The 12445-nt window shown below is 48.3% G+C and overlaps 1 protein-coding gene across 1 annotated transcript; it reads right to left on the bottom strand.

Annotated features, from left to right (window-relative positions):
- Positions 1–8432: 8432 nt before the first annotated feature.
- LOC111722438 (small integral membrane protein 10-like protein 2A) lies at positions 8433–8666 on the bottom strand. The gene has a single exon (XM_023508508.1). It carries the CDS (start codon positions 8664–8666, stop codon positions 8433–8435), a length of 234 nt encoding a protein of 77 aa, XP_023364276.1.
- Positions 8667–12445: the final 3779 nt, after the last annotated feature.

The raw sequence follows: 12445 nt of genomic DNA, 5'->3' as shown, positions 1-12445 counted from the left end.
ATAAAATCACCACATTCAGGGAGAGAGATCGCAGACAGCTGATCAATAGAGGTGAATGCCTAAATGTTCTAGTCCAGGCATCCTCAAACTACGGCTGGCGGGCCACATGTGGCCCCCCTAAGACATTTATCTGGTTCGCTGGGTGTTTTTGCCACCACTGCCTGTCCTGCTTTGCAGCTGACTCCTCCCAGGGCCCACAGTTCTGGCCCTCCAGCGGTCTGAGGGACAGTGAACTGGCCTCCTGTTTAAAAAGTTTGAGGACCCCTGGCTCTGGACAGACATCAGAGTCTGCCAGAGAAATTGTTGTCTAAGTGGGGAGACTGATTCCTGGCACTTTCAACTCCACCAACTCCCCATAAAACCCTTACGTTTTAAACATACACTTAAAATTATATTTTTTTCAAACACACTATAAAGTTATTCAGCAGCACTATTTTCTTCAGAACAAAACAAAAACCTTAGCATGTGCTGTCTTCCCTTAGTGCTCTGTCTCCACAAATCTCATGTTATTGCTATCTTGAATTTTAATTCCAGCTTGTAATGCAAATTACATACAAAACCTTTCTCCTCCTTTTCTTCTTACACTTCCCCTCTCACTTCTCCCTCATCCTTTTTTTTTTTTTTATGAGTGTGAGTACATATTGAGAGTACAGACTCAGGAGTAAAACTACCTGAGTTCAAATCCTTGCTCCACCAGATGTGCAAGCTTGAGCAAGTGACTTTACTTCTCTGTACCCCAGTTTCCTCATTTTTATAAAGGGATATGTAAGTTTCTGATTTAGGGCCACAGTAAGTATTAAATTTTTAATCTATGTAATGTATTTAGAGCACTACCTGACACAAAGTAAGTTCTCAATAAATGTTAAGTATATTTTTCTCCTTTGTCCTTATTTTCCCCTTTAACTTTCAATACATGTTGAGATTTTTTTAATTTCCTTTAATTAATTTTTACTTGTTATTTCTTGACTTCAATGTCCTTCTTGTTCTTGTTGCTAATATATATATGTTTTAGTAATTCCTTCATCAAGAGTTGATAGATGGTAAAATTACTAAGTCCTCCAGTGTTAGAAGGTGTTCATTTCATGTCCATTCATAAACTTTAGGCTCATGGGAGTTTTCTCTTAACATTTTGAAGACATTAATTGTGATGCATATGGTGAATTGGGACTCAGCATCATCCCAATCTCCTAATATATTGATACCTTGCTGGACTAGATAGTCAGAAATGTGCAAGTCTATATTCTCAGATTTCCCTCATTAGAAGGTTCTGGATATGAATTAAATCCCACTAGTTAGATGCCCTTGGATGAAACTGAGATGATGCATGAGAAGCAATGGCCATTTTACCACTTCTTTGGGTCTTTCTGCTGGTGAGTATAGTCATGCAGACTTTGTGTTTTCCTGATGCAATGATTTTTTGTCTTGTTACTAACTCCATAAGCGTCAAAAGGTGGTTGTGATGTAACAGCAGCTTTCTGATTCGTGCATCTTAGCTCTGGGGTGTTTTATTTATTTATTTAGAAACAGAGTCTCACTCATTGCTTGGGATTTTTGCCATGTTTGGCACAAATGCAGACCCTGCACAAAGCACAGTACAGACTCAGGGATAGAGAGTCTTGGTGGTGACGCTGTTTCAACCCAAGGTTTGGGCAGGGGACTCACTGTCAGGAGAGGGTGGATATGGGCAGGTCAAGAAATTCTGGTTCCTGCCTGGCATGGTGGCTCAGGCTTATAATCCTAGCACTCTGAGGAGGCCAAGTGGACTTCTTGAGCTCAGAAGTTTGAGACCAGCCTTAGCAACAGCGAGACCCCATCTCTACTAAAAATAGAAAAAACTATCCAAGTATGGTGGCAGGAGCCTGTAGTTCTAGCTATTGGGGAGGCTGAGGCAAAGATAATTACTTGAGCCCAAGAGTTTGAGGTTGCTATGAGCTATGACGAGGCCCCAGCACTCTACCTAGAAGTGAGAGTCTGTCTAAAAAAAAAAAAAAAAAATGAGGGGGCGGTGCCTGTGGCTCAAAGGAGTGGGGCATGGGCCTCATGTGCCAGAAGTGGCGGGTTCAAACCCAGCCCCAGCCAAAAACTGCAAAAAAAAAAAAGGCTAGGTGCAGTGGCTTCCACCTATAGTCTTAGCACTTTGGGAGGCCAAGGTGGGCAGATTACCTGAGCTCAGGGGTTCAAGACCAGTCTGAACAAGAGTGAGATCCCATCTCTACTAAAAATAGAAAAAAAAAAGCAGGGTATTGTGGCACACACCTGCAGCCCAGCTACTCAGAAGGCTAAGGCAAGAGGATCTCTAGAGCCCAAGAGTTTGCAGTTCCTGTGAACTATAATGATACTATAGCACTCCACCCAGTTTGACAGTGTCTCAAAAAATAAAATAAATACAATAAAGGACAGCAAAATAAAAGATCAAAATAGACTATTTTATCTGATCAAGTTGAGAGATTTATAAACCTGTCGTGAGTCTCCAGTACAGGTAAAGGGGAAGGGAAAAAGGAAAGAATCAAGTTCTCTGTCCTAGGAGACAAATTTCACTCTAGCCATAAATTAGAGACAATGAAGAAGGAAATGTCTTAGGGAAGTTACAGGTTAAATTAAACATCATATTGCTCATGAGGACAGAGAAATGCATCCAGCCTGAGGCAATGAAAGCAGTAACAATTTTTAAAAATTTTCTTGTTATCCAGAATTGCGACCATTATCCCACAAGAGTGATTCCTGACTGGATGAAGTAGAGTAACTTGGTATCAAAGTTCTGGAGGGCATCAAGAGCCCTGTACCATGCATATTCTTTGGCCCATGTCTAGAAACATAGAGTAAGAAATTGATTGTGACTATGCTACAGCATTTATCCACAGTGACATCTGTCACTGCATCATGTATAAACACAAATAATTAAAAAAAAAAAGCAAACCACCACCCCCAAGCCACAACAAAGGAAAACACAAAGAGGCATTGGAGAATACATGATAAAAACTTCATAAAAGAGATACTAGGTAGTTTCGGATGTAGAAAAAAATACAGTAAGATAAACGTGAAATGGTGGAAGCAGGTTTCAAAGTAGAATGTTCTAATTTTACACATACAAACATGCATGCAAAGTGAAAATTCACCCCAAACCCAGTAGCTTCCCTTGAGGGCGGGGTGGGGTAGGCGTAGGATGGGTGTTTACCCACTCTTTCTATTTTCATTTTTTTTTTGAGACAGAGTCTCACTGTCACCCTGGGTAGAGTGCCATGGTGTCACTTAAGCTCATAGTAACCTCAAATTCCTGGGCTCAAGCAATCCTCTTGCCTCAGCTTCCTAAGTAGCTGGAACTACAGGTGCCTGCCATAATGCCCAGCTAGTTTTTCTCTATTTTTAGTAGAGATGGGGTCTCGCTCTTGCTCAGGCTGGTCTCGAACTCTTGAGCTCAAGCAATCCACCCACCTCGGCCTCCCTGAGTGCTAGGATTATAGGTGTGAGCAACTGTGCCCAGCCTCATTTCCCATTTTATTATTTGCTCCAGTGCCCCCCTGGAACTGAGGGTTTAGCTTGCTCTCTCCTGACACAGTTGCTCAGGTTCCAATCAGTCTCCTGGGATTGGAAGGAGAGAAGATAGGTGGGCCCATCTTAGAGTGACCCCAGATCTGACACCCAAGCCCTAATTTTCTTATCTGTCTCCTGGACCACATGCAGAAAAGGACAGGGTCATAATCCTCCTTTGCCATCCCACCATCCTTCCAGCCCAATTCTCCACCCCGGAAGGGGGCATTGGAAGTTCCAGAAAAGAGCTCATGCTTGGGTATCTATTTCAGACTGGGTTCTCATCCTTGGTCTCTCTGTGAAATGGAGATACCGGTTAGCTGGTCATGGGATTATGAGATCAGTGATACAAAACACCAAACTCAGTACCCAACACATGGCAGCCTCTCATCATCGTCACCTCCCTTCACTTGGTTTCCTTTCCTTAGAGACAAGGCTGCTCCAGGTGAGACATGATGACCTTTAACAGATTTCACATTAAATGCCCACTAAGACCCCAAATTATCCCTCCTAAAACCAGTGGGAGCCCAGGCCTTTGGTCTCCTGGGTACAGTTCTTTACCAGAACAGTGCCAGCCTGCTTATCTTCCCCTATAGCTCGTGGAGGGTGTCAGAGAGTGGGATGAAGGGATGGAGGGGTGGTCCTCCCTCTTCACAAGGCCTCATGCTCTGGGTTGATCATATCCTATGTTGGTCTGCCAAATGAGATGGTCCCTGTAGTGGGGGCAGGATCATCAGGGACTGAACAGAAGCATCTGGACAAAGGAGAGGGAAGCTCAGGGACTGAGCTCCATCCCTCCTATGAAGGCAGATGTCATAGGGCATCACCACCAGCACTGTTGGAAGGGTCCTTCTTGTCAAGGTGCTCTGACTTCTGGGTACCCCTTAGCAATAGGCAGAGCGGACCTGGGGACCCTAATCCAAGGCTGTGGTCCTCAGCCTGAGCATAGCTTCGTGTTTTCAGGATGCCTCCTTCTGGGGGCCCATGGGCCTTCCTCTAACCCACCCTGCCACCCAGGTCCCCAATCCTCTGCTGTTGGCCAACCCCTATAGCTCCTACAGCTCCAGAGACCTTGGTTGGGCTTCTTTGGGGACCCACTGGGAGAGGAGCTCTGATGGGACAGAGTTGGGGTCCAAGATGGGATGAAAGGAAGTGGGCTTCTGGATCCCATGGTTTATCTTCTTCAAGACTCCAACAGCCATCTGGCTGGCAGGGTCAGTGGGCGAGGCCCCAGGCAGGGAGAGGGCTCTCAGGGATATACAAAATGACCTACAGACCATCTGTTTTGCTTTACTTCACCCTCGCTTGCCCTGGGGGTTCAAGTGAATTCAGCACTCTTGAACACCAAGCCATAAAATGGAATAAAAGATTTATGTTTTAGATCATTTGAACAAAGGTTGTGAAGGGGACAAACGGCCACCTCTTGGGCCAGGCTAGGCTGCTGCCTGCTATTTTCCTGGGACAGTATTCTGAGTTGTTGTAGGACTTGGTTCAGCTTCTGAACAGGCAATGTGTTCCCTGACACAGCCCTCCCACCCCCAGCCCTGAGGTTTCTCCGGGCCTGCTCCTGGCCATCAGAGCTAGTGACCTCACCGCTGGGCTTCTCTCCTCCCGGGCCATTGCATCACACCCACCAGACATAGGAGACCTCCAGTCGGGGCTTCAGTGTATGAAATCAAGGACTTTTTTTTAAAACTTAGACAAACAATAAGACATGACAACTCCAGAAGCAAGAACATTCCTCTGACCAGCCTGTGCTGACCGGTAGAGTTAATCACACACAGAAAAGAAATCATTTCGGTTGGTGTCTGAATTTGTAGAAGTGCTGCTTGGAAAACAGACTGCAAATAAAGTGCATGGAGACCCTTTCATGCAGCAAGGGCCCAGTGGTAGGTGCGAGGAGGCGGGAAGCTGCAGCACCTGAGCCACCCACTGCTGGCAGGAAGGGTAAGAAAGCAGGGGCAGGAACACTCTGCTGAGGGCCAGTCTTTGGGCCAGCACAGCCCCAGCTGAAGCCACTGAAGACAGGCCCCTGGGTGGGTGGGGAGCTCCCTGCAGTGGGGACTCTGAGGGCAGGGACCCTTGAGGCTCATTTCTCCCTGTGGGGTGGGGAGGGTGGCCTCCTGGACCTAGGCCAAGCCCCTTGCACAAGGACGGCCCTCCTCCTCCCTTCCTGGATGGCCCAGGAAGAGGCTGGAGCCAGGGATGCAGTCACTCAGATGGTGAGACCAGGGTTGGAAAGGGCCACATCTGTTTATTAGACCCAAGGAGGACCCTGACTTGCCCCACTGCTCTCCTCCAGCCCAGAAGCCTCTTGTCCCTCAGAGGCATCCTGAGATCTGTGCATAGGATCAGCAGGCTGACAAGGGGCCCAGGGTGGATGGGGGTGGGGTTAATGAGAAGGGCTAGCAGGACACTTGGCACAAAGAAGCACACCATTGGGCCCTGGCTGTGGGCAAACACAGGGGCACATGGCAGCCACCAGCCAGCTCCATCCTGGGGTGAGGCAGCCAGAGAGCTTCAGTTGGATCCTGGCTCCAGTGGGCAGCTGAGGAAGGCAGATGGTAAGAGGCCGGGCTGCTCAGCCTCAGGGCTGACCAGACAGCTGCAGTTTTAAGTCCCAGGAACTGAGAATATGGGCCTCCAGGTACTAGTGCCAGAGATGTGGGACAGGAATGGGGGGGCAAGGGTCAGGCTCCCCTCTGGGCCACTCTTGGTGCACCTGTTAGTAGCATGCCTGGAATCCCCAGGACTGATCCAAGCCCATGCAGATGAGATTCTCCTGTGTGATCCTGGGGATGGGGAGCTGAGCCTGGGGACAGAGAGATGCGGTCATGCCATGGGTCCCAGCCCTGTCCCACCCCAGGTTTATCCCTTAACACTCTTGTTTACATCATGTCCCAGGAGCCATGCAGCCACCATCACCCCCACTCCACCACCAAACTGAGAAGCTTGTGCCACTCAACCACTGAGGATCCCTTGGTCAAGTGCAGAGCAAGTGGGGAGGGTAGGCACTGTGGGTGAGAACTTGGCTCCACAGGAGTTTCTGGGACTCTTCTCGCCCATCTCATATTGCTTACTGTCCTCCTGGGTCTCCCCTGTGACCTTCCATACTGCTCGAAGGAAAGCTAGGTCCCCAGATTCTTTGCTTCTTGACCCCTCTCTCCCTAGGTGGCCTGGGAGCCCTGTGTCCCAATTCCCACATGCCAGGTCTTAGAGAAGAGTGTGGAGGGAGGTGGGGGCCTGCAGGACCAAGGGGGCAGACTCAGCTCCACTACCTCCCACCTGTGTGATAAGGGTAAGTCCCTCCTCCTGTCCAGCCTGCTTCCTCCATCATCAGGAGGGGAGGATACTGCTGTTAGTGTTCCTAGGTGATCTGAGTCCTCAGGGAACATGTCTGGTCCTCCCCATGTCAGGAGCCAGTCACTAGGGAGCCCCACCCATGTTGTACCTCTACAGGTAAGGCCCTTCCTCTTCTTCTGGCCAGGCCATTCACTCAGATGCTCCCCAGGAAGCTCCAGAGCCAGGTGTGCCCCATGGGCAGGGATATGACTCTTGCTGGCCAGAGGAACCAGCAATGACCACCTACAAAGGCCAGTACCTGGAAGAGAAAGAAAGAGATGGAGGCCTCAGAGTTGCCTTGCCACCTGGAGAGGTCCTTGTTTTCCCCAAGGGTGTTCTCTACAATCCTCTCCTCCATCTACTCTGCCAATCCCAGCCTGAGAGCTGCTGTCTGCTCCAGGAGGTCTCATTTGGTACACGGTACACAGTGGGCTCCTTATGGCCAGTGGTATTTGGAGGAAGGGCCTCTGTGGCCCTGGGAGGGCTGTGGTAGGAGCACCTGGGAACAAGGTCTGCTGCCTTAGGGCAAGAGCAAGGTTGTGGGGGAGGGGAAGGGAAGACCACCTTTCCTACTGGTCCCTGTATGCAAATGTAGAGCTGCAAGAGACTGTCCTCAAATACTGGCTAGGGGAGCCCAGGGAGAGCAGGAACAAGCAGAAATTGGTACCCTGGCCTCAGGTTGGGGGCAGTTTTGGCAAGGGGTGTGCAGGTACTGCAGAGAGCCCTGGTGCAGCACAGAGAAGCGGACAGCCCTGGGGTTTGGCTCAGAAGAGAAGCATCCTTCCCATGCTCACCCCAGAGGGGTGGAGGCATCTTTTCTCCTCCGGAGCCTTCCCTGGGCCCCCCCTCGCCCCCTCCCCTTCATTCCCCGGGTTCAGGTGACACCACCGGGGCCTCTGCGGAAAGGGAGGGGCGGTAACTGGACTGGAGGCGGGAAGGGGAGGTTGCTGTTGGTCTACTGATGCTGGGCTGACCCTGGAAGATGTTGAGGCCGCTGCTGCCCCTCACCCCACGGCGGAATCGTGGCTGGGGAGGAGGCGAGAGTCTGTGGCTTAAGCAAGCCTTTACCCTGCTCGGCTCAACAGTTTTTCAGGCTGGTTTGCCCGGGTACCTTTCATATTTCCCCAAACCACTAAGGCGCCTCCACATTTAGATGTCATGGCAACACCCCCCACTCCCCCTCATTTCTGCCCGTCGCGTCCTACCTTTCTGCTCTGGGCTTGGAAGATCAACTGACTGCAGCAGAATCCCTTCCTTCTGGTTTTCCCCTTTGGCCAATATGAAGCAACAGGTCGGCCGAACTCAAATAGTTTCTTGGGCCGGTGGAAAGGAACTGTTTACTGAGTTTCTGAGCAATACCGGGCCGTTTGCTACAGGGGCCAAGGCTCGTTGTCTGCCCTCCTGCTGTGAAGGTCTAGAGTTGACCGGCATGGACATCCTCGCTTCCGCCCCCTCGCCGCGTCCCTGAGGCCTGGGGCCACCACTGTTCTTAAGGTGAGGGCCGGGCCCAGAGCAGGTGAGTGGGCGACCCTCAGGCCTGGCCACTGGCGCTGCAGCGGCGCTCACTCGATCCGCACCTGCAGGCGGATGTTGAGCATCACGGAGGCCAAGATGTAGAAGTAGGGGAAGTTCATGCGCAGCCTCCAGGCCAAGTCGAAGAAGGTGAGCAGTGTGCGCGTGAGCCCCTTGCAGAAGGCGCTGTAGGAGCTGCGAACCGCGGCGGAGCGCGACAGTCGCACCGCCAGGCCCGATAGGGCTGCCGCTGCCGCCGCCGACAGAGCCGCCGATGCTGCCATGAGCCCCAGGCCGGCCCAGGCCCTGCCAAGGGACGGATCAAGAAAAGCTCGAGTCTAAAGGGCGGGCAACGCGAAGACTGGAGCTCCCCGCGGGCCTCCAGGGGCCCTGCCCGCCCCGCCTTCGAGCTGTCCACGCCCTCACCTGGCCCCGCCCAAGCCCCACCCCATCACTGCCTCCTTACTGCTGAGGCCGCTTCGGTGGCTGGGTCCCCAGAGTAGTCCGGCCCCTGGCCAGAGTTGCAGAGCTGTGGGCGGCTCCGGCCACAAAGGCCAGCCCCGCCCCTTACCAGCCCCGCCTCCTCCTGGGCTCCCGGACTGGGCCTGAGGGGAGTGGAAGGTGCAGCTGCCAGAGGTCGGTTCTGCCGAATCCCCTAGAGTGCAGTGAGAGTGGAGAGCTGGAAGATCTGGACCGCTTTGCTAATCTGTCCAGAAAGCACACCCAGAAAGCCTCGCTGGTTCACACCACTCTTCCTCCGTTCACACCACTCTGCCTTCTGCCGCGGTCTCTCCCCGGCTAACCAACCCTTTGTACCTTTCTTTAATTTGCATAGTTCAGTAACTAATGGAATGCCTGCAAACCCACGTGTGTGTATTTTTTTACCTTTCTGGTTTGTTAGTCGTGTATGTTTATTGGCAAATTTTCCCATTGTCCTTCTCTTTCTAAGCATTCTTTTTTCATTCTTTTTTTACTTTATTTTTTATTAAGTCTTTCGTACATAGATCATAAATACATTTATGCCATTATAAGATTCAATGTGTTGATCATTTGTACAAATTGGAATGCTTACGTCCTACTAAACAACATAGCCTTCACCACTTTTACCCAATTACAGGATTAAGACATTTATGCTCTACACCTGAAAGATCCAACTTGTACTTGCAATATGGTCCATAGGTGTGGCCCCCCTACAGACCCTCCCTCTACCAACCCACCCCCTTCCCTTCCCCTCACCCTTCCCTTCCCTAGGCTATAGTTGTGTTTCATTTTTCATATACAAGTGTGAGTGATTATAAATTGGTTTCACAGTAGTACTGAGTACATTGGATATATTTTTTTCCATTCCTGAGATACTTTACTGAGAAGACTATTTTCCACCTCCATCCATGTAAACATAAAAGAGGTAAAGTCTTCATTTTTTTAATGCTGCATAGTATTCCATGGTATACATATACCACAATTTATTAACCCATTGACAGGTAATGGGCACTTGGGTTTCTTCCATGACTTGGCAATAATGAATCTATTGCTTGCTTTGGTTGCTGCACAGGTGGTATGGTGTTTTCATTTGCACTTGTTTAGGCCTGTTTTTTGTTTGTGTACTTAAAATCCCTTTGGTGGTTTTATTTAATATTCATTAGGTCAGGTGTGGTGGCTAATGCTTGTAATCCTAACACTCTGGGAGGCCGAGGCAGGAGGATCTCTCGAGCTCAGCAGTTCAAGACCCACCTGAGCAAAAGTGAGAACCCCCCCCCCACCAAAAATAGAAAAACTAGACCTGCACTTTGGCCATGCCCATAGTCCCAGCTACTGGGAGGCTGAGGCTAGAAGGTCGCTAGATGCCACAAGTCTATAGTTGATGGGAGTTGGCTGATGCCACCTCATTCTAGCTTGAACAACAGAGACACTGTCTCAAAATATATATATATAATCTTCATTAAAGGAAACTAATCCAAACCCAATTGTGTTTTTTCACTTTGTTATGGTCATGACTTTAAAAACAACTGTCTGCCAAGAAGCAGGTTCATCATAATCCCATCCCAGTTTTCACAAGCTTAGGCCTTCTCTAATGCCTGTTTGCAGTCTTCTAGTGCATTTAAACATCTCTACAGTATCCTGTGGAACTTTTTTTTTTTTATTGAGACAGAGTCTCAAGCTGTCACCCTGGATAGACTGCTGTGGTGTCACAGCTCATAGCAACCTTAAACTCTTGGGCCCGAGCAATTCTCTTGCCTCAGCCTCCCAAGTAACTGGGGCTACAGGCGCCTGCCACAACACCTGGCTATTTTTTGGTTGTATTTGTCATTGTTATTTGGCAGGCCGGGGCTGGATTCGAACCTGCCAGCTCCGGTGCATGTGGCCAGTGCCCCAGCCACTGAGTCACAGGCACTGAGCCTCCTGTGGAACTTTTTAAAGAACCCAGCAGAGTGACACATACACTGGGTAATTGACCTACCTTGCAGGTCAAATAAAAAAAATAGCCAGTTTTAGAGCCACTAAGTTATGGTGTGATATGATTTTATCAACAACACAGCCATCTATGGGTATAAATGCATATACAAATGTCAGGGCAAGTGTATCAGATTGCTCAACTTTGTTCTGGTTAAGGCAGTAGGAAGGAAGACTTACATTTGTACTTCTGATGAAGTGCAGATGACTCAAAATTTGACTAATTGGTGTAAGGTGTATTTTAAATTAAAGGCCCTAAGACATCAATTGGCTTGGGAAGGGGCTTTATCTCAATCTTTTTTTTGGCAGTTTTTGGCCAGGGTCAGGCTTGAACCCACCACCCCTGGTATATGGGGCCAGCGCCCTACTCCTTGAGCCATAGGCACTGCGCCTTTCTCTCAATCTTCATAAAGACCAGGGAAACTTCAAGAAGAACAATTTTCTTTTCTTCTCCTCTGGATTATCTCATTTTCTATTTCTGGAAAGACGATCAGGAATATAACCAGACACGCCCAGGCCTTCTTCAAAATAATGCCTGTCTCTCAGGTTAATTTAATCTCCAAAGAAAATTATTTACAAGTCAATCTGTCAATCTCCCATTCATTCATTCTCCCAAGTATCTATTCATCCTCCCTAGTAACCATTTACTTGCCACTCAACAGAATTACTTACAGTGTTTCAGAAAAAAGGCAAATTAAAACAAACACACCAACAGTATAGAGGAAAGAACCTTTAATTGTGGGTGAGAACTCAGGTGCCTCAAGGTGTGAAATGTTGAGTTCCTAGGAACGATTTTTTCCCAGGCTTTTTTATACCAATTTTTTCCCTTCAGTTCAATGTCAGCTGCACAGTTATGGCTACAGATGTTAGAAACCAGGGTATTATTATTAGTTACAGAGTCTTTTTTCTTTTTCTTTGCAAAGTTATTTCAGCTCAGTGTAAAGTTTGTGCTTTAGAGGATTTCTTCGGCAGCTGCCTGCTGCTTTCTCAGGATCACTAAGAAATATAAGATTTATTTCTCCTTCCTTAATAGTCACCATCTCCACTCTCTTTTCTAAAATGAGAATGTGTAAGTATTCGGGAATCATTAGAATATTGTGTAATCACTCCCCCCTCCAAGTGCAAGGTAACAATGTAATTTGTATATCTTTTCCCTTACTAATCTGCTTTATTGTGAGTGGATTTTTTCGGTGAACCTTTCCAGGGTAAAGGGTAAGTTTTCCCCTACACTCCCTATATATGTGTGTATATCCTTATGTATAAGTATTACTTGTATAATACAATGAAACACATAATTATTTGAAAGAGTGACAGAAATATAGAGACTTAAGCCACACAGAGACTTTTTGTTCCAGATTGGATTGAGCCTACTCATTTACAGAGCCTGTTTCTTCCAATCATTTCTGAAACCTCTCCTTGGTCTCATTTTCTTTAACATTTTATTTTAAAATAAGTATAGACTCACAGGAAAATGAAAAAAACAGTCCAAAAAAGACCTCATGCCTTTTATCTAGCTTTCTTGAATAGTGACATTTTCTGTAGATGTAAAACAATATCAAAACCAGGAAATTGGCTTGGCACCTGTGGCTCAAGTGGCTAAGGCACCAGCCAC

The sequence above is a fragment of the Otolemur garnettii genome, unplaced genomic scaffold (assembly GCF_000181295.1).
Source record: "Otolemur garnettii isolate 467f Iridium unplaced genomic scaffold, OtoGar3 scaffold00252, whole genome shotgun sequence".
NCBI classification, from domain to species: domain Eukaryota; kingdom Metazoa; phylum Chordata; class Mammalia; order Primates; family Galagidae; genus Otolemur; species Otolemur garnettii.
Note: the sequence above shows the minus strand (reverse complement) of the source record. Positions and strands in the feature narration are given on the sequence as shown.

Bases quoted from the DNA above. Each gene is read 5' to 3' on its own strand.
- LOC111722438 (XM_023508508.1), bottom strand. From the start codon at position 8,666: ATGGCAGCATCGGCGGCTCTGTCGGCGGCGGCAGCGGCAGCCCTATCG.